The sequence below is a fragment of the Dreissena polymorpha genome, chromosome 1 (genome assembly GCF_020536995.1).
Source record: "Dreissena polymorpha isolate Duluth1 chromosome 1, UMN_Dpol_1.0, whole genome shotgun sequence".
Classification (NCBI taxonomy): domain Eukaryota; kingdom Metazoa; phylum Mollusca; class Bivalvia; order Myida; family Dreissenidae; genus Dreissena; species Dreissena polymorpha.
This window is the reverse complement of record NC_068355.1, coordinates 59,825,952-59,848,945: the sequence shown is the minus strand read 5'-3', so window position 1 is coordinate 59,848,945 and position 22,994 is coordinate 59,825,952. Positions and strand designations below refer to the sequence as shown.

Below are 22,994 nucleotides of genomic sequence, written 5' to 3'. Positions count from 1 at the left end.
GCAAATACATGCATATAAACCGAATCGTATCGATAAAAGTATACATACCGCTTTTCTTATGTACACATTTATCCGATAATCCAATAAAATTGCAACATCACTTAAAAAATAATAATCTTGAACATTAATGACGATATATGTTTAAGAAATTCGTAAACACAACCGTACGCATATATGCCATTTTCAGAAGTGTTAAAAGTACAGTGCATTATGGAGCAGAGCTTTCATTGGACGAGCGACTTTAAATTTAGAATTAATGCAATACGATTTATGTACACAAAATTGTTTTATTGCGTCATACGCATGCAAAACACGTGTTTCCTGGGGACTTTCTGATACCGCGCGAAAATGAAAGTGAAACTCTGTTAACAATTACCGGTACACTGCGTTTGCATGTAAATAAATCGTCTGCATTATTTAATTTCTTATACACGAACTGAAAGATTAAATGACATAATACTAGAATGATAATGAAATGACAGAAAAATTTGTTTTATACAGTAGGCAGTATATTTCACAGCCGCTCATTTAATATAGTCAAACTGCAACCATATCAAAGTAAGAATGTTTCAATCGTTTTGAATTACTTTAGTTGGATAACTATCCCGCTTGCACTTAACTTATGGAAATTATCACACTAAACCGCTCTGATGAGGAATACATGTAATAAACACTGACACGCGAGTTTTTCACACCTTTATTGACATTACACAACAGATTAACACCAATTAGCTGTCGGTGTTGTTTAACCTCGAGGCTATTAATATAATCGGTTCAACGGACGGTTAAATAAAGCAATCAACATGTGATTGCCGCCATCTTTGAATTGTCTGAAAATACATGAAGTTGCATATTACGGATTTGAATCAGAAATCAAATGGAAGGTTGGAGAAAAAATGGGATCCAAGCACCCTCCGCGTAATATTGGATTCAGCGTTATAACGGAGCGCGTTATATTGGAGTTACAGTGTACTGATAAGTCATACTGACAGTCAGACATGGTAGCTACGATATTTTGTCACCACAGTTTTGTAATTTTTATGAGGTACGACAATTCGTCCTGATAGGAAACCTCGTAGTTGCAAATAAAAAACAAGAGCACCGCCTTGCGGGTGCAGACCGCTCATCTATTTTCTTTATAAAGGTGAAGGGACTCTCATTTTCCATCACAAAGGAGGGAGGGGTGGAGTGAAGAGGGGTGCATTGTGTGGGGGTGTGGACATTTATTACATTATGTTCCAAAAATGCAAAAAAAAGGGAAAAAAAATTCGGGGGTGGGGGGGGGGGGGGTGGGGGTGGGGATTCTTGGGTGCGATGGTTGGAGGGTATTTCAAACATAAAATAATAAAAATAAATATTTGTGTTTTTTAACCGTTTCAAAAAAAAATTGGGGGGGTGAGGTGGGGGGTATAGTGTGAGGATGTGGTGGTAATTTGTGAGATCTTAAAAAAAAAAAAAAAAAAAAATTTAGGTGGGGGGGATTTGGGTGGGGGGAGGGGGGTGGGGGAGGATTCTTGGGTGCGATGGTTGGACGGTATTTCAAACATAAAATAATCAAAATAAATAGTTTTGTTTCTTAACCGTTTAAAAAAAAAAAAAATTGGGGAGGGGATGGGGTGGGGGGGGGGTATAGTGTGAGGGTGTGGTGGTCATTTGTGAGATGATCTTAAAAAAAAAAGAAAAAAAAAGGGGGGATTCGGGGGGGGGAGTCAAGGTCATTCAAAGGTCAAGGCAAAATTCAACTTGCCAGGTACAGTAACCTCATGATAGCATGAAAGTATTTGAAGTTTGAAAGCAATAGCCTTGATACTTAAGAAGTAAAGTGGATCGAAACACAAAATTTAACCATATATTCAAAGTTACTAAGTCAAAAAAGGGCCATAATTCCATAAAAATTCGCATGTAAATAAATTGTCTGCATTATTTAATTTGCTGTGAATATTATATTCAGGGATCAAGCAACTGGGCGATTTCGATTATATCGCCGTGGCTTCCCTTTAATCGTCCGGATCAAAAGCACCGGCGATATCACTTTGCCCTAAAATCTGGCAATTATCATATCCGCAGCGCTATCTAAGAGGCTTCTGTTTATTACAGAATACACGCCAAAGTCAATCAACTGACCGAATCGACGAAACTCCGCCCCCTGGCGTAGTAAATTACCTATTGAAAATTGATAAGCAACCATTCACAGGGCTCGTCATTCGGGTATTTGGCAGGAATCTCTTGACCAAGCAGAGTGAAATCACTGAAGCGTGTAAGTGTTACAAATGGTGTTTTTAATGCTATTGTCAAGTTTTATGGGGAGTTATTATCGGATGAACGGCGCCTTTATGATAGTGAGCAATAAAAAAAGTAACACTGTGGCAAACTCTCCCCACAATAATAAATTATAACGATTATTAGGGCCGCTATTTCTTTACCATTTAATCAATAGTGACTGTCAATATCACGGGCCTGGCAAAAGCATTTAACAAAAACTATTTCTCTACAAAAACACATTAAATCTTGTTTTAACAGGAATTTGTGAGCATTTCTGTTTAATAGTTTCATTATTAAAATATTTTGGGAAAGGTAAAGTTTGATTAAGAAACAAACAATTTCGGAAATAAAAAGTATACCATTCACTCTTTGTACTATATAATATATTTCGGATACGTTTAAAATTCGGACATTTAAAGATACTGACATTTCTGTGTTGGTTTGTTGTTGATAGTCACAGTGTGTAAAACAATGTTTTATGATATTTCAGGCAACTAGAATTGATGGTGGCAATTATCTGGGCCTTTCTGTCAAGAAATATGCGTGAAAAACATTCATTTATTTGAACCTAGAAATCATCCACCACTTACAGAAAACGTTTTAACAACAGAAGCTGTCAAAGATATTTGTATATCATGTCCAAATGACCAAATACTGTTAAACAATATGAAGTGAGATGCTTTATTTTCTGATGTTTTCTTTTCAGGTTTTTTTTACCTTATATAACAGAATATCCGAATATCGGCGTCTTCCCCCACCAAACTAAGCTGTTTTTTCCCCCTTTCAGAACCAAAAATTCCCCTTAAAAAAATATAAAAATGTTATTTTTTTTTATTTTATTTTTTTAATAGAAAGCTGTGTCTCATGATTATAATATCTCAATTCAATTTCATTTTAATCTTGCCAAACGTAATAAATTATGAAAAAACAATTAATATAGTGCAAACATGTACAAATGTATTGTAACAAGGGCTGTTTGTAAAACATGCATGCCCCCCATATGGGCTCTCCGTTGTAGTGAGAGCCATTGTGTGAATATGTTTTTTGTCACTGTGACCTTGACCTTTGACCTAGTGAACTGAAAATCAACAGGGGTCATCTGCCAGTCATGATCAATGTACCTATGAAGTTTCAAGATCCTAGCCATAAGCATTCTTGAGTTATCATCCGGACACCATTTTACTATTTCGGGTCACCGTGACCTTGACCTTTGACCTAGTGACCTGAAAATCAATAGGGGTCATCTGCGAGTCATGATCATTCTACCTATCAAGTTTCATGATCCTAGGAATAAGCGTTCTTCAGTTATCATCCTGAAACCATTTTACTATTTCGGGTCATCGTGACCTTGACCTTTGACCTAGTGACCTGAAAATCAATAGGGGTCATCTGCGAGTCATGATCAATCTACCTATCAAGTTTCATGATCCTAGGCCTAAGCGTTCTTGAGTTATCATCCGGAAACCATTTTACTATTTCGGGTCACTGTGACCTTGACCTTTGACCTAGTGACCTCAAAATCAATAGGGGTCATCTGCGAGTCCTGATCAATCTACCTATCAAGTTTCATGATCCTAGGCCTAAGCGTTCTTGAGTTATCATCCGGAAACCATTTTACTATTTCGGGTCACTGTGACCTTGACCTTTGACCTAGTGACCTCAAAATCAATAGGGGTCATCTGCGAGTCATGATCAATTTACCTATCAAGTTTCATGATCCTAGACCTTAGCGTTCTTGAGTTATCATCCGGAAACCATTTTACTATTTCGGGTCACCGTGACCTTGACCTTTGACCTAGTGACCTCAAAATCAATAGGGGTCATCTGCGAGTCATGATCAATGTACCTATGAAGTTTCATGATCCTAGGCCCAAGCGTTCTTGAGTTATCGTCTGACAACCACCTGGTGGCAGTCTGCAAAATTAACCCATCGCCTGATCGCCAATGCGATGAAATCTCAGCTCTGGCGATGTAAAAAATGAATATAGATCGCCTGAATTGCGATGAAAAAAAAATCAGAGAAAATAAACCAATAAATAATCAATTTACGCATTTCAGGTGTAAATTCTTACAGTGACACCGCTTTGGTTACTTCCCTTAGTTTTCTATCGTTAGTGATCTCCCTTAGATGTTATAGAGAGTGTAAAGTCCGGCTCGCATATTTAAAATGTCGTAATACTTTTGGTAAACTGAAATTCCATTCTACGCCGATAAATGAAATAATAGTGCGTTTTTTTTTTATAAATTAGGTAAAACGGTTGAATGTATGTTATTAATAGCCTTGAAATTACGAAATAACCGTAACAGTGTTTATTATTCATATGATTAAGATCGATACCCGTGAGCACCGGCTTTGAATTTGTACTGGTAAATACTTGCTGCCGAGAATTACACTTTTTTCGTCTGCTAAGGTCAAAAATGTTTAAGCTTAAAGCGCCGACATCTAGTTCTGTCCCTGGAAAAAAGAAGTTGCCACCACCAACGGATGAGACTGTAGCGAAACGCAGGAAATATGAGCAGCAAGTATGTTGCACTTTTAGTCCTATTCGTAGGCGGCTAAGGATAAAGACGCGCTTGTACTTTTTTCATTTTCTCGAATATGCCATGTGGGCGGGGTAGTTTAAAATGAAGGACTGATCATTCATATCACAATACAAGTTGACTACGAGATCAGGGTTTTAATTAATAGTTATTGCAAAGCCATTAGAGTGTAAAAACAGTTTACTATACTATTATTTATTTAATTATTGTCTGTTTCGCGTGATCTACTGCCGGAGATTAACTAGTTTATTCGGTCACTGCTTTATATAATAAGCCTTTATTTATAAGGTCACTAGTTTTTGCTGATGCAGTTAATTTTATAAGCTCATGAACCCAACATTGAAATAAAAACAAAATAACAGTTTGCTGTAGTGTTATCTTCCTAGTTTCTGTGTTTTTTAAGACATATTTGTACCAATTACAGGATAAAGAGCGTGTTTATCAGAAATGTTGGGAGGTTGGACGGGAATGGCTTGTTTATATATCTGAAAAGAAAGTAATGAAATGTCAAATATGCAGCCAGTACTGGGATTTAGAAAAAAGAAAGTCTCTTAGGCCTGAGGCAATCCAATGGCTGGAAGGGACTGACATTCTCAAAAAAGACAGTGTTGTCAAACACGAGAAGACAAAGTACCATGAAACGGCTGTGTTGTCTGGTGAGAAGTCTGTCCAGGAAATTCATACATCAAAAGCAGCAGAAGCCCTCAAACAACTTCGGGAGGCTGACAGAACCCAAATGAGTTACAAATTCAGAAATGCCCATGCTGTGGCAAAGTGGGATCTGTCACTCAAATCTTATGCTCGTCTGTGTGAGCTCGATCAAGCAAAAGGCCTCAAAATGAATAACACATATCAAAATGATATGTCAGCAAAGCATTTTATTGAATATCTTGCAAAGGACACACTATCTTTCATCCGTAGAGAGGTTGACAAAGCTAACTACCTCTCTATAACTGTAGACGGGAGTAGTGATGCTGCAGGCATAGAACAGGAATCGATATATGTGCATTTTGCCAGAGCTGGAAAAGTATATCAAAGGTTTATTTGCTTTGCCTCCCCCGTGACAACTGCCTCTTGTGACATTTATGACACAATTGTAGAAAGTTTGGACAGCTACTTGCCAGGAGCACGTGATAAACTTGTAGGTCTGACATGTGACGGAGCTTCCAATATGTTAGGTGTCCACAAGGGAGTTGGAGCTCTGCTGCTGAAGGAAAAGCCTGGCTTGGTAATAACTCACTGCCTTGCCCATCGGCTAGAATTAGCCATAAAAGATGTGTTTAAGACAAACAAGACATATGACAAAGCAATGACTTTATTAGTTGGTGTGTTCTACTGGTATAAACGCAGTTCCAAGCAACAAAAAGAACTAGCTAGAACCTTTAAAGCTCTTAATCCGAAATCAGTGCCATTGATGCCAACCAGAGCAGGCGGAACAAGATGGGTTTCTCATATGATGAAAGCCATCAACACATTTCTCAGGGCCTACGTCCCTATCACAACACATCTTGGACATGCCTCCAACAGCAACAGCAAGGCTGAAGGTCTGCACAAGTTGGCAACATCAATGACCATTATGGTTTTCCTGGTTGTACTGAAGGTAACCATTCTTTAATTTAAGTTACTATAAGGAGGTTTCACTGTTTGTATGATTGTATCAGTTCAGTGAAATGCAATTATTGAAAAGTAAACAAAGGATAAATAAATTAGCTTAATTCACATTCTGTTAAAATTAAGACCTTATTTCTACATTATATGGTTATATTTTCCTTTGATGTAAATGTATTTTATATTTGATTTTTAAAATTTTCATTCAGAACATTCTAGAGCCAGTCAGTCGTATGTCGAAGCTGCTGCAAGACCCAACAACTACTCTAGGCGATGTGAAACACATGAAGCAGTCAACTCTCCAGAGTTTATCAGATCTTGAGGTTTGCCAAAGGTAAAGAACATAATTATTCACATATGATATAAAAAATAATAATTATTAACATCCTTTTAAATAACATATTCATGAAACTCTATATATATTTTTTTTTATCAAAAATATGTTTACTGGTAAGGAGAAGAAAAACAAAATAATATATTAAAATCGATTTTAAAGATAGTGATTATTGCAAAGTACATCTTTTAAGAATAATACATTATTGAATTTGAACAAGAAAATTTGAAAGAATTATCTTCTGATAAATAGTGATGAGGAAGATGTTGTCAGAACAATCATGGAGAGTCAGACCTACAAAGGGGTCAAACTTACCCAGAAAGGGATTTCACCAAATAGCTATCAAAATGCTCTAGCAAACTCAGTATCTGAAGAAATCTCTGCAAGATTGTCTAATGATGATGATTTGTTAGAAGCATCACAGATAGTAAATTTCAAAATCTGGCCTAGTCATGACGACCGGAAGGCTATACAGGGTGAAGCTCATGTTCAAGTTACAAAATGTTATATGTTGAAAGTTGCCATGAATCACAGTGTTCTTTGTTTTTTGTTTGTTCTGCACATTAGTTGCCAGTTTGAACGTTTTAATTGATACTCTACACAAATAATTTAATTATGATTTGTTTGTCTTAAGTTATAATTATGGATTTCCATTTAATAACACACACGTTAAAATAATTATTTATTTTTGTCATGTACCTGTAGCACTTCTGTCAGTATTTTTTTTAATTTACAGACAGTCATTTATGACATTATATTATTTAATATGCCAGGATTATTATTATAAAGTTAAAAACCATTATTACATCTTTCTAAATTCTTCGATTCTTTAATGTTATCATGGAATTTTGGATTGAAATGCTACAAAGACAAGTGTTCTTCTACAAAAAAAAAACAAACACCAAATATATTCATTTTAAATAAATTAAGTCATTCAGACTCATTCTGATTTTGTGATGAGAATAATACTGAACGTTAATTAAAATTGTTCTTCTGTATCAGGGTTTGGTCGGAATCACATCACTGAGCTGTCCAAGCGTTTTCCTGCAATAGATGAGGAAGCAGTGAAAGTAGAGTTTCAACTCCTGAAGAATCTGCTGTATTCAAGGTGAATATAGTTTTTGATGTAAAAATGAATATTTTGAATTTCCAAATAACCTTTCACTTAAAAAACTTGTCTCCCCCAGTTCTTGAATTGAAAATGAAATTCTTTAACTAGCCTTAATGATAACTGATTTATTTATCAGAATTTTATGTTTAAATAAAAGATCAGTATTATTATACAATAAAAATATCCTTATAATATTTTCAAGGTATGGTGCCCAAATTAAAGAGCTGCATTGGGAAGATGCCGCTAGTGTTTTAAATGGCCATGGGGTTGATCAGGCTTTAGATATGGTTGACTTGATTCTGAGCCTCCCACCTACTTCAGTATTCAACGAGAGATCTTTCTCACACATGAAACTGATGAAGACAGGTAAACAAAAATATTTTTGGACAATTTAATTTAGTGTCAAATTGAATTATATTAATTTTATCTTTCTGTGATCTTATTATTAGACTTAATGCATTTCTCATTATTTCCATCTAAAGACAGGAGATGCCGTCTGAAGAGCAGCACCATGTCAGACTTGTGTTTGGTAAAATTGGAATCTGCACCTGTGGCATCATTTGACCCAACATCAGCAATAGATCTTTGGGCTGTAAGTCGTATAAAGAGAATGAAAAGTTTTATAATACTGCTATATTTCTTTTTTTCACAGGTTTACAGTAACAAAACTAAAAAGTCTTAACTTCCTATATTCACTACAGCAAGTGTTGTCAACAAATATTTGTATAATTTAAAACTTTTCAAAGTCTGTATGCAATATATTTCAGACCTCATCTTCCAGACCCAGGCGTCCGAACTTCATGAGAAAGAAGACAAAGGCATCAACAACCGTTGATGAGGTGTCAACTGATGTGGACGTACCTCTGGATGGAGCTAGATCTATTGACACTGACAGTCTTTCCGATGATGAGAGTGACGATGATGAGGATGATGATGATGTTGATGATGATGAAAACTTCGAAAATAATGAAAATAACATTGCAAAATATTGTAAAGAACTCTCAGAGTCAGATGTCATGGAATAAAAGTTTGAAACCTGGACTACTGATTTGTTTACAATCTTAACCCCCCAATTGCAATCTATATGGAACTTTAAATAACGACTGTTGTTGAATCGTCCTTTCATGATAATGTCACTGTAATGAATTCATTTTTGTCTGGCTATGAAAAATTCCCTCTGGCTATGACATTTTCAAAGTTTCATAGCCACATTGGCTATGAAGACAAAAAAGTTAGTTTTGCAGACTGCCTGGTGGACAGACCGACCGACAGACCGACATGAGCAAAGCAATATACCCCCTCTTCTTCAAAGGGGGGCATAATAATGAGACAGGGGTTTTGTTTAGAGAAAGGGGAAGACGCTGGACGCTGGGTGAAAGGGGAAAAAAGAGTGCGAAAGAGACATTTTAGGGGAAAAAATAAAAACTGTTCATTTCAATGTCTATAACTCATCAAAAGAGGCTTGTCTCTGTCCTTTTTGTTCCTTAAACAAGTTGCAGGTGTAGATCTAATAATGGGAAATGTTTTCAACTATATTTCTGTACTGGGGACGATGTCAATTTTGTGATTTCAATTTCATGATGAATGGGTTGACGATCTTGATCTGCTACAGTATTGGAAGGGAAAGGAGCGGCAGCTGCCGATTGTCTACTTTCACTTTCACAATGTTCGATGTTGATTACCTCAGAATCCTGCTGGGTTAAAACGGTTTTCGATAATCCTTTTTTAAAAAATGCATCAATGCGTTCAGTATCTTCCGAGTCCGAATGTTTTATTTTGTTTGTGTAGGAACGCCAATTGTGATACATTTTTTTCTGTTTTCATGTTTATATCTTGGCTTGCACATAGCCCGGATGAAAATTCGACTGGTTTCCGGTAATTAATTGACGAAACACCCTTCTCGCGCAAGACCGGTATGCAGTAAAATAGTCACATGATTATTACGACTAGTTGCCCAGTTGACATGACGTAATTTAAGAGCTATATTTAGAATTACTGGGATTCCCAGATTTTTTGTGTTCGTCTGGAGAGAGAGAGCGAGATCGTTGTACATGGTGCAAATTGGATAATTGTCGAATGCTCAAAGGAAAAATAAACATTTCTTTGAAAGAAAATATTATAATTTGGTGAAAAATGATATTTTTGGTGGGGAAATTGTATTTTGAGGGGAAAAATTCTGGTAGGGGAAGACGCCGAATATCGGCGTCACTTTCTTAGTAAAAAAAACCCCTGTGAGAGAGTAAGTAAACAAATCCCCCAAAAAGGGGAACGACGCGAAAATTCCCACGCGCACAATTTTTCCCCAAAGTGGAAAATCCCGCGTATAACTTTACCCACATAAGGGCTAAAGGCCCCTTCCCCCACAACCCCAAATAAAAAACCTGCTTTTTCCCTTTCAAATGATGTTAATTGGTGTGATTCTTTGTTCAAAATTAAATAGTTAATTTTGAAACGTTTATGCAGCAAACTGTTACATTGATGTTAACATTATTATATTATTTTGGTTATCTGTGTTGTTTATCAAGATAAAAAAAATATTTATATACAAATAGTGCTGCAACAACATACCGGTATATCTGTATATATCGCAATACGCAATCTGCATATTGTATTGCGATATGATTTTCATTATACCGGTACAAAAATTTTACAAAAAATCATTCACATTTCGTTCAGAAAAGCCATCCGAAATAATGATAACAAGGTAAACAAAACAAAGCAGTGTAAATTATTTTTATGTAAAAAAAGCATTCTAAAAAGTGTAGCGTTGTTACGTGGGAGCATTCGTTCGATGCTTTTGAACAGATTATCGTTGAATTAATTGCGCACAGCTGTAAATGTTTCGTTCGATTCTGAATTGAGCATTATTAAATTTGTAATCCGAATTTCGGAAACACGCTTTCAAATTTTAATGCTAACGCGACAATAAAAAATTCTAGCGTCAAATAAAAAGTGCTTTATCCTTTGTCTCAATAAAAAGCGCGCGAAAATTATACAGACATGTAGAACGTCGCATGGAAAGTATGGGTGTATTTTGTGTTGTATAAAAACAGGAACATCACGTCAGGTGAATTACGCGTGTTCAGTGGAAAAAAAACGCCCCGGTTGGACGTTATTTCATCACATCTTTAAATAGTAACAAATGCAAAAATGTATTTGATACTTAAGAAAATTTGCGAATGTTTGTGTTCCTTGTTATTCTTGAGCACATTTATAGTAAATATTTACCAGAATTTGCTTTAAAACTGGAATTTACGGGATTATCGGGTAATTGGCAAGTTATAATTTTGGTACAAGTTAGCAATATATTGCGATATATTGCAATACGGGTTTTTGAACTGACGATATATTGCAATACGGCTTTTGGTGTATTGTTGCAGCACTATATACAAATAAAGCTTATTAAGACTTATGAAGGTATGACTTATGAAGGTACTTATAGTTTTTTATGTTTTACCATACTTTTTCAAGTAATAATACCGTCAATGACATTAATGTAATGTAGTAAGGTTTCTTATAATTATTGTCCTAAATGATTGTTAATATTAATAAGGTTGGAATAACAGACAGTTTTCACACTGCGAAAAAGAGGCAACAACTATGTTTGGGCCAGTGAAACCCCTGGGTCATGGTTCACAATGTTCCATTGGCGATTGCAAAAGATCCACTTCTCCCTTAAACTGCCTCACTTCTCCCTCTCCAGAGCTGAGGGAGAAGTGACTTCTCCCAAAAAATGGAGTCTTGCTTGATCCCTGATATTCATACAAACATGTGTATTCATATAATAAATATCATTACATATAAAAGAATCACTTTTTAATTTTCCCCTTTTCTTAAAAAACGACACATTTTTCCCCCTTTGGACGGGCCCCGCCGCCATTCCCCTATAAGTGATAAAAATCACTGTACAACAATGTGCACTATGTCAAAAATGGAATAAACAAGAGCTGTCTCCATAGGATTACATTTTCCCCCAAAAAACGCTTTGATAGTTCTGTAAGACAGCAAAATAACAGAACATATTTACGAAACAACAATGCCAACCCTAACTTCAAGGTCATGGCCACAGAGATCAAGATTTGTGTGTGTCTGTAATTAGGCCTTGTCCATATACACAGTCATGCATACCAAATATGAAGGTTACATCTGAAGCGACATAGAAGTTATGAGCATTTTTCGAAACCTAAACACAAATTTCCAAACCCAGGGCTTTTTTTCCTTCTTTGGGACCCGCCGAAAAACGGCCGTTTCCCCTTGGATTTTTTTTCCCCTCAGAAGGTAAATTTTCCCCCAGACTTCATTTTTTTCCCCTAAAAAAAAAAATTTTTTTTTTTTTTTTTTTTTTTAACTTTAAATACATACGTTTACCTGATCTAGTGTAGAAACTATAACATATTGCATAATTAAATTATCTGTTGCCGTGAATTTGTTTCAAAAACAGCAAAATATGTTGAATTGATTATTTAAGACTCCTTATTTTCCCCAAAATCCGGCGTTTCGAGTGATTTTTTCCCCCAAAATCCGGCATTTCGCGCGAATGTTTTTCCCCTCAAAAAAGGCCAGGCCCTTTCCCCAAAAGCAGATAAAAACCCCTGAAACCTAAATGCAGACACTAAGTTCAAGGTCAAGGTCAAAGGGGTCAAAATTTGTGTGCGTAACGAAAGGCCTTGTCCATATACACATGCATACCACATAGGAAGGTACTTCTTATGAGCATTTTTCGAAATCTAAACGTAGATTTCGAAACCTAAACACGGACCCTAAGTTCAAGGTCAAGGTGAAAGGGGTAAAAATTTGTGTGCACATGGAAAGGCAGTGTCCATATACACATGTATACCAAATATGAAGGTTACATCTGAAGCGACAGAAGTTATGAGCATTTTTCGAAACCTAAACGTAGATTTCGAAACCTAAAAGCAGACCCTAAGCTCAAAGTCAAAATTTGTGTGCGTATGATAAGGCCTTGTCCATATATACATGCATACCAAATATGAAGGTTACATCTGAAGCGACATAGAAGTTATTAGCATTTTTCAAAACCTCAACGCAGATTTCGAAACCTAAAAGCGGACCCTAAGTTCAAGGTCAAAAGGGTCAAAATTTGTGTGCGTATGGAAAGGCCTTGTCCATATACACATGCATAGCAAATATGAAGGTTACATCTGAAGCGACATAGAAGTTATTAGCATTTTTCGAAACCTCAACGCAAATTTCGAAACCTAAACGCAGACCCCAATTTCAAGGTCAAAGGGGTGAAAATTTGTGTGTGTATGAAAAGGCCTTGTCCATATACACATACATACCAAATATGAAGGTTATATCTGAGGCGACAATTAAGAAGTTATGAGCATGTCAAAAAAGTGTGACAGACAGACGGACAGTTCGATCACTGTATGCCCTTAAACTTTCGGGGCATTAAAAATTAAATGATTACAATCCAAAAATAAAACAACAATCTATAACTATTAGTATTAGGATCTCGTTTGGGCTAGATGTGGAGAGACCGAATAGTAATTTGGTACGACTGTTTAGGGTTGCGAATTCCATGTATAAAACCAAAGGGTTTACAGTCAAAACTCGTACCTAAGTCAACTCGCACGTTTTTTGGTCAACTCGCACGGAAGTCAACTCGTACCTAAGTCAACTGGCACGGTAGTCAAAATATTGATGCATTAATGTGTTCTTAATGAGTTATTTATGCATAAAAACAAATGAATAATACTTTCAGAGTTTAGTTCAATACTTTTTATTGAAAAATATTCACAAAATAACAACAAAATTTTTTCACAAAATATTGTTTACACCATGGTAACGTTATCGGCACATTAAAACAGACATTTTAAGTACTTTTAAAAATATATTTAACCCCTATCAGTAATAGCCTTATCTACTCCTCGATAATCAGTGCCCTCATCAGCTCTGAATGACTGACAGATTATCTGTTTATTGTAATTTTAGTGGTGAGAAATAGGGTATTGTTACTGATTAGGAGACAGCTGTTTTCAATATCTTTCATAGCTCATTAAAAGTAAAAAATATAAGCTTATACAAAATTTATAACAATTAAATCGAAATAAGAATACAAATAATTAAAAAAAAAAAAAAACATAACGCGGAAATAGAGCTCTACAAAGACTACATAGACTTTCCACTATTATAAATCAACACGCGAACCATTAAACGTATTTGAATTAATAATTGCAAATTACATATATTCCGATATTGGTTCCAAATACTTGAATCGAGTGATAGCAGTATCACAAAAACAAACATTCATCTATCATTCAATTTAGTTTATTTGATTAATGGCTTGCCATTTTAATAATTGTTAGTTGTATATAAGACCTTTCGCACCTATTGCAAACATTCATATCACCCGTGAAAAACACCTACCACAAGTGTAAAAGAGCCATTAAATGTGACAACCGTATATTCAGATTAATGATTATTAAAAAAGGACGTAATTATTATTATTTATACTTATAAACTTCTTAAAAAATACTGATCATATTACATCCTTCATCTATTTCTATATATTTTTTCGAGGCTTGCGAGTTGACTTCGAAAAGTGCGAGTTGACCAGAAATGCCGTGCGAGTTGACCAAAATACGTGCGAGTTGACTACCGTGCGAGTTGACTTAGGTACGAGTTGACCGGCACCCAACCAAAGTCAAGACGTGCAAACTACTACTGTACCATATATGTTTTGCTTAATTACAAAATTGAATAAATCAAATATTGATCGACATACTATTTTCGTCAATTAAACAATATATTAGAAATGGCATATAGAAGCAGGATCATACCTTTGCCGAACGTTCACTACAGTCAAAATTTCCGCGAAGATTTTAGCGGGATTTTGGAGTTCCCGAATTTAAATGGGTCTAGTATAAATCACTACTTATGAAGCAGTAGGTGGTCGAACTGAAACGGCGGAAAGCAGCGAGAAGCTGCGTGTCTTTGTAATAATGTCTGCTAGACTGGGCTGACTTGTTCAGCTGTTTTGAATTTTTTATTTAATATATGAATGCCAATAATCGTTTTGATACGGAAAACTTATTGAAGGTATAAACAAATAATGATTGACCGTTTATGTCGCGTCATTGTGATTGAATTTGTTAAACTCCAAGGGATTCATATATGATCAAAACCATTCAATATCTTAAATATTTTAATAATGTCATTATGTTTTATCCTATTTCAACGTCGGTCAGAGAGTTCACGCTACAACGGTTTCTCATTTGACAATGTATTATTTGTTCCATAAATCCCATATAAGGTTCGCATCACATATACGTTTTTACCAATTTTTCTAGTAACAATGCTCCTTTTTTAATAATGAAATATAAAATAGTAATAATGTATCAGTATTTTGTTTCGCTGTAGGGGAATCATCGTTATTGGCATCTAGAAATGTATGCCTACTCGTGTCGTGTAAAGCATACGAAAGCACGTTAAAAAGGAGTTAATATTTCTTTTAGCATTCGGACATACACTATTTCGTAAAACATTAAGGCCCGTAAAAGGTTACGATCCGAAACTATTACCGATTTTAAAATATTTTTTGCACATTTTATTTATTAAGGTTATCAACAAATAATAAATATATGCTTTTTGACATAACCATAAACAATGAGAAATACAACTTGTTTTGAGCTCAAAATACAGTGTCCTCCAAATCAATTGTGTTTACAAACAATCAATTTATTTACATCGCTGTTTACTCAATCATGCCGAGCGATTCCGAACCGGTTTTCCGATAACACATTTTGATTGGTCGGCACAAGACATTGTGTATCATGTGAGCAGGTCATGGATGAAGAGGTCAGACATTCAAAACAAAAAAATCTTACTGAACTCATGTTCTCTTTCCTTGTTTACGAGGATATTGTGTTGTTTGTACTACGTCATCAATGTATGAGTACTTAACGTAAGAAGCCGATAAACATCTACGGGATCCGGAAAATGCCATCTATAATCTCGCCCTTCTTTCATAAAGAGCGACACTAGACACACGAAGTGATACACAAGATTTTGCGGAACAGTCGCGACGACGCACGATATTTTTCGCGCCAGTCGCGGCGACGCACGATATTGTGCGCGCCAGTCGCGGCGACGGGTGATATATTTAATACGACATATAGCTTATGGTAGGTATCCCAAAAGGCAATATATCGCGCAAATTATCTTTCGTCGTCGCGACTGTCGCGCAAAATATCGTGCGTCGCCGCGACTGTCGCGAAAAATATCGTGCGTCGCCGCCACTGTCGCGCAAAATATCGTGTATCGCTTCGTGTATCGTTTCTCGCGTTCAAAGGACAACGCACGAAACACGAAGCGACGCACGATATTTTGCGCGACAGTCGCGGCGACGCACGATATTTTATTTTTCAAATATCGCCCATATTATCCGAATCTCGTGTATCGCGGTCTAATTTCAGACCGCGACACTAGACACACGAATTGATACTCGATATTTTGAGCGACAGTTGCGGCGACGCACGATATTTGTACTGGTACTAGGAGAGTGGGACGTGGACGGACAGAGGAAACGTCTAGTCCTGTAGTCATATTCGGAATAAGACTGTTTGTTATCTAACATAAACAAACGTTCAATTACTTGCATGACTACAATATCCTAACGCCGTACCAATCGGGTTTTTTACCTGGCGATTCCACAACAAACCAATTAACGTATCTTTATAATATGTTTGCCAAAGCTGTTGATTCGGGGAAAGAGGTCAGAGCAGTATTTTGCGATATATCAAAAGCTTTTGGTAGAGTGTGGCATGACGGCCTTATTTTTAAATTAAACGAAATTGGAATATCTAACATTATGCTTACTTGGTTTAAATCGTATCTTTCCAACCGTAGACAACGAGTTGTCCTACCAGGTTCCTGTTCTTAGTGGAGTGTCGTATCTTCCGGTGTCCCCCTGGGCTCTATACTAGGTCCCTTGTTATTCCTTATCTACATCAATGACATTGTTAATGACATTTGTGCAAACATTAGATTATTTGCTGATGATACCTCACTTTCAATCATTGTCGAAAATCCAACTTATATAAAGAAGTGAAACTCCAGCTGCTGGAGCAGTATTTAATTCCCATTATAAACAATTAGTTGGTCCTTTATTTAAGGCAAGTGACCGATTGCCCAAACAGTACAAAACAGCACAATACAGCACAACACAAACCAAAATAAACACAAAATATGAATAAAGCCGGGGTCACCGCCTTGGAATGGTAAATGCAAAGTATTGGGGGTTTAAACCGATTATAGAGCGCTCAACCTCACACTTGGCCAAGCAATATTCATAATTCATTTAAGTGTAAATAAAATTTAACGTCATAGCACTGTAACTCAAATTAACCAATAATAAAAGGGAATTAAAACGCATTCAATTTAATTAGAATTTAATTACTCAATGGTATAGAAGATACCAGAGCAACAGAGTTACAACTTTTTGACGAACGATCAAATGAAACTACAAACAAGTGTCAACTACATTCTTTATAGAAAAAAAATTAAGAATATCGCGTCATTAAGTTAATATTTCAGATAATAATCGCGCAAATACAGGAAGAAGCAGCAATAATGTGTGTAAAAATTCCATATTACATTGCTTGGTTGTTTATGTGACTGCTAAAAAATAAAATAACAATAATTAAATCAAACAAGAAACGCCTATCAGAGAGAAAATATAAATAAAATTGAACGTTATAAACTCAATGACCTATGCATGTAGATTACAACTGGAAAGTTGATTGTATGACGTCAAAAAATCCATGTACCCAGGAACAGAGAAAGAGTTATGACGTAATTGACAAGCGAAGACGCAATGACGTGAACAAAATCCAGGGGCAGTACTGTAAAGTAATAATTAAACTATTAATGGGGGGCTACTGCAAAATTGAACTACTAATAAAACAAGTTTAGTTGGTTAAATATTAAGAATAGAATGTATAAAATTGGTAATTCCATTAAAGCAACATTATTGGAATCAAACAGTATATAGGTGTTTGACAACTGACGACAGAAATGATTTGATGTACGATGTGAGTCCAAATATAGTTTTCATGCAGATTTGTGCATACGACACAAAGACACAATTTTGTTCAATAGTGAAAAATGCCTATAATATCACTAATGATTCCAAATTTTATGAGAGGAAAGATATAGTGAATCAAAAACCATCTAACACATGTTTTTAAGTACATAAGCATCGCATCCTTTTGATAAAAACAAGTTAATTAAATTGAAAAGTTCAATAAGAACATTTGGTTTAACATATTTTATTTTGCGGACACGCTTCAAACCATCTCCATAAAATGATGGATGGGAAATTCCATTATTTAAATGCCATTTTAAAGAAACATTATGTTCTGAAATTAAATCACCATACTTAGAGTAAAATTTAGCGAATTTTCTTCTTAGGTTATGATACAAAAAGCATTGTTTTAGCAATTTTTTTTTGTTAATATTAGATTACGCTCATTAAAATCTTAATACATGAATATGCTCTGACATAACGTACCAACTGCGAAATGTAAATACCATAGGAAGGTCCTTTAGGGATGTTGCCATCTAGGAACGGAAAATTCACAATTTCAAAGTTAAAGTCGTCCCGTTTGTCGTATAAACTAGTTTTGATCAAATTATTATTAATAGTTAAATGTAAGTCTAAATACGCAGCGTCTGTATTGGATATACACGATCTATTTAAGACTAGTTCTTTTGGGTAGATTTGTGAATATATTGTTCAAATAATGGATTATTTAAATTGAGTATGTCATTAATGTACCTACTAGTAAGGTTAAAACAATGAATCAAATCTACTTGGTTAGTTTTAGATCATTCTAACATAACTTCGCTTTCATAAAAATATATAAAAAAAGGTCAGCTATAAGTGGCGCACAATTAGTACCCATAGGAACGCCAATAATTTGTTCAAATATTTTACCATAAAATTCAACAAAAAAGTTATCCAGAAGAAAAGTAAGTGCTGCACAAAAGTCAAGACCAGTCCAAATGATGTAATTATCTAATATCTGATTAGTAAAAAAAGCTGTTTTAGTGTTTAAAGCTAGATACAAACACTTCTCTCTAGCAAAAGTTTTTTCAATCAAAGAAACAAGTTTGGATTTTATTAAAGCGTGAGGAAGCGTTGTATATAGTGTAGAAAAATCATTAGTACTTACCTGTGACACCTTATATTTTTTCTTTTCAATTTTATCAATAACTTCTTAGGAGTTTTTTATTGACCAAAATCAGTGTGTACACACCGGTCTTACTGAACGAAGTGACGTCACCATCTACATTGTGTCACACCGGTCTTACCATTCTATACATAAATGGTGACGTCACTACGTTATTGTCACATCTATACTTAGACGCATCACGCACCTCCATTTGGAGGCATTTATGACTACGACACAAAGAAGTCCGCGGATGAATGAAGAATTTGCTTTATAAGTAAACTTTCATGTTATGATTTAAAAATTAAGTATAATTTTGTTCAGTCTTACGGTCTTATGTTAGAAGCAATTAAAATTTTCGTAAGTTTTCAACAATTTCGCTCTTTATTCATTTTTATAAACTGTACTTTCACTTTCGGTTGTATAACAACATGTGTCCTTTATTGACGAAAGTTTGCAATAAAATAGCGTTTTCAAAACCGCTTAAAAAGTTTCAGAAGGTGTATCTGATGCGTGTTATGAATAGACACAATGTCATAGCTATATTGCCGACTAGTATGGGAACAATTTGGTATTTCAAGTGGCTCCATTTGCATTGCAAGAGAAGTTCAAATTTCAGTTTGAAGTTCAGTTTGTTAAATCGAGGGCTTACGGAAAACTGCAGTATCTCCTTCTTTATTTAATATGAGTTACAACAGTCTTCCGTTCACCCCTCGAAATTTTGACACCCTAATTATATATTTTTTTAAAAGTGCATGAGATATTTTTTTCTTTAAATAAACGAGATCAATGAAAATTTTAGTAAAAGCACAGCATTGATGTTCTATGATGGTCATTTTTTAGTGGAATAGTATGTTACAATAAAACAATTATAACTATTGTATTAATGAATTTAGATTAGGTGTCATCTTTAAATGGGGTAGTTATTCATTATATGAGATTAGCACATTATATAGTTGAAAAATAAATAACACTTTAATGACTTACCATATTAAAATAAAGTAGCATAGAATATGTTGCAGGTCATAAAATGAAAAACTGAAATTGAAGAAGCTTTACAAATATTTTACACTGACAACACTGTTGGTTTTCCAAAAAAAATCCTTCCTATCTACCTGCCCTAGTTTTTTGGGGCAAATTTAAATATTATTAATATCATTGAATTAAATTATTAAAATATCAATATGTTTTGATTACATTAGCTTATTTTATTATTAATAATAAATACTTTGCAAGGAAAGTCCAATTCTGTTTTAATTAGTCTTAATTAGGTACTAGTAAAATTGAAAATATCAGTGACATCCAACACTTGGCTTATATGCGTATGAATGCATATTTTCTTTGACAGTTACATAGTACCCTATGTAATTGGATTAAAAACAACAAATAACTATAGTTCCACAACCCAGCCCATGTTGACTCAAGCTGAATTAATTCATCAATTGATCCTATTTAATTATATAAAAAACAATATGTGTAAGATTTTGAGAATATCCCATGTATTCCCCTAGTATTCCTCTAGTACACCAACATGCAGGTCTTACTAATGATTTACATGCACTCCTTAAACAGTTTAACAAAAATAATGAATGATTAATCCAAAGAAAACAACAAACAAGCTGCTTCATATAAAAATAGTACATAAGCAAAATAATCATTTTATAATAAATCAAGATTATACTTCAACCAAACCATTATAAATTTATTGTGAGGTGGGGGTGGGGGGGGGGGTAATGTAAGCACTAAAACTAAAATGGGGGAAATGTCTGGGGAGGGAACATCTTAGGGGGGGGGGGGCGTCCGGAATTCCTGCTAAGGGGAACAGTGTTGTTAATGTGTCTTTAGAAGAAATAACTGAAGGAAAGTACTCATTGGTGCAGTCGTCGAAATTCGCACTAGTCCGACAGCAAAAAACTAGTATTTTTTCTTTCGGGCTTCTAGAAAATCTACTATTACAAGCCCGACGTGTTTGTACAATTCATTAAACAGAAAACGAGTTCCACTTTCATTTTCAGTATTTGTAAACAAAGTTTTGAGCCGCTTAAATCAACAGCCGCTTATGTTTTAACACTGCACACATCAATCGGGACACCTCGGACAATTCCGCCATATCGGCGACGGTGTGGTGTAGCCCACTGTCCGATGCGTTCAGATTGTGCACACATGTGCTGGGCAATCAGCCGATAATTGGATTACTGCGCATAAAGCGCATGGTTTTTGTATTGGTTCCCGGATAACTATTATGTAAAATAAATGTTTTGCGTTGCGTTCGGGACACAGAGAATATCAGTAATGGCCGAACAGTTGTCATTCAGGTACGTCGATGAGGATTGCGAATCTGAGGTAACTGTGATTGAAGCGTTTGTCAACTAGCTTTATGTAGAATAACCTGGAACTTTATTGCTTATATATTTTCTGGTGTTCAGGTTTACTTTCTCTTTCACATGGATATATGGGATACATTTCTGCTATTTTTTACCTAAACTTTATGTATATATTTATAATTGTGATTTGATTGAAATCCGTGTGTGAAATTAGTTTCTTCTTATTTCAGGATTCGAAAGAGGCTGGCTCACATGACGAGGAAGCTAACTTGGATGAAGATGAAATTAATAAGAGATTTGTATTGTATTCTAAAGATTGAATAAATGAATGCTTCTTTGGATGTTTTATGTTATGTTTATCTGCTTTTTTTGACAAAAATGTTTGGGCTAGTAAAATCTGACTCGGGCTTGTTCAAATTCCCATAGTACTAGCCCGACTTGCTTGTAGATTTAAATCTGAATTTCAATGACTGTTGGTGTATGCCCATCCAGAAGCATTTCTGAGCATATCAATTGGAACAGCAATATTGAGTGCATTTGAAAGAGATATAACTGTTTCATGCATTGCTTTTGGTGAAGCCCACAAGTCATGGTCCTTTAATGGTAGCTTTCTTATTAGGGAATTTTATACTTATTTTTTACTCTACAATCTAGCTCTTTTGTCATAAAATGAGAAGTTTTATTATCCAACAGGTTTTGTGTTTGAACCTCACAAATTTTATAATACCAAAGTCCCATCATATAATCATCATCACAATCAGCAGCAGCATTATCATATCATCATCATCATCGTTAGCAGCAGCATCATTGTGTTGTATTATCAGAATTAAATACAAATACAAACACAGCCATTACAACTCTTACTACTACTGCTACTTATTAATTAATTATCTACTACTACAACAAGAACAGCAACTACTACTACTGATCTTACTTCTACTACCACTAGTCTACTATTACTACTACTACTACAACTGCTACTACTTCTACTGCTACTACTACTACTACTACCACCACCACCACCACAACCACCACCACTACTACTACTACTACTACTACTACTTGGTACACCAGAACGTGTTGTCCATGGAGACGATAATGAGAACTTCCAGAGTATTGATCGAACCCACGCCCAGCGGACATCATTCTCTACACCATAGGTAGCAGTACACGGTAGGAAGCAGAAATATGCGAATTGGCCCCGGTCAAAAAGTGAAATATTGGGAAAGGGTAGGTTTCCATGTCAAATTTGAGGGTAATAGGTCTTATTGTATCCCCAAATTGCATTAAATCCTGAGAATATGACCATTTTCAAATGCGAAACTGTGGGGTCATGACCTCTTGTTGTTGTTGTGTTCTTTGTTACTCAGGAAGGAAAACTGCGGTAGGCATATTGTATTTTGGGTTCTTTTTAAGCTGGAATCGCTAGTAGGATCACGCTGTGCAGTATTGCGCGAAAACCACCTGGTTACGTGGTATTTATTCATGGTTTGATGGGTTGTGCTATGTTTTGCGTGTAAAAATATCATTCCAAAAGCAGGCTATCATTTCCATTTCATTCGTCCCCAGCCACTTTCGTACATGGTAAAACGTTTATTTTGCAGGCACTGTTTGCG

The 22,994-nt window shown here is 35.4% G+C and overlaps 2 protein-coding genes and 1 long non-coding RNA gene across 4 annotated transcripts in view; 2 read left to right on the top strand and 1 right to left on the bottom strand.

Annotated features, from left to right (window-relative positions):
- LOC127831017 (thymidylate synthase-like) overlaps nt 1-16,724 on the bottom strand; it is a 117,485-nt gene extending 100,761 nt beyond the window's left edge. The window contains exon 1 of one of the 2 annotated variants that reach the window (XM_052356001.1): nt 16,701-16,724. The gene's annotated coding sequence lies outside the window, so the exon portion shown is untranslated. Of the gene's footprint in view, nt 1-14,662; nt 14,773-16,700 lie in introns of those variants that run through there. The other variant, XM_052355995.1, reaches the window with a different exon arrangement.
- Nucleotides 4,170-9,014, top strand: LOC127882371 (uncharacterized). The gene is made up of 8 exons (XM_052430972.1): nt 4,170-4,785; nt 5,228-6,403; nt 6,621-6,745; nt 6,998-7,221; nt 7,748-7,853; nt 8,059-8,222; nt 8,339-8,448; nt 8,624-9,014. Exons 1-8 carry the CDS (start codon nt 4,681-4,683, stop codon nt 8,879-8,881), a joined length of 2,268 nt encoding a protein of 755 aa, XP_052286932.1. The 5' UTR covers nt 4,170-4,680; the 3' UTR covers nt 8,882-9,014.
- A 4,456-nt stretch (nt 16,725-21,180) lies between the features above and the next one.
- LOC127831299 (uncharacterized) lies at nt 21,181-21,719 on the top strand. Its single transcript, XR_008026395.1, has 2 exons — nt 21,181-21,369; nt 21,609-21,719. It is a non-coding gene; the product is annotated as an uncharacterized LOC127831299 (long non-coding RNA).
- Nucleotides 21,720-22,994: the final 1,275 nt, after the last annotated feature.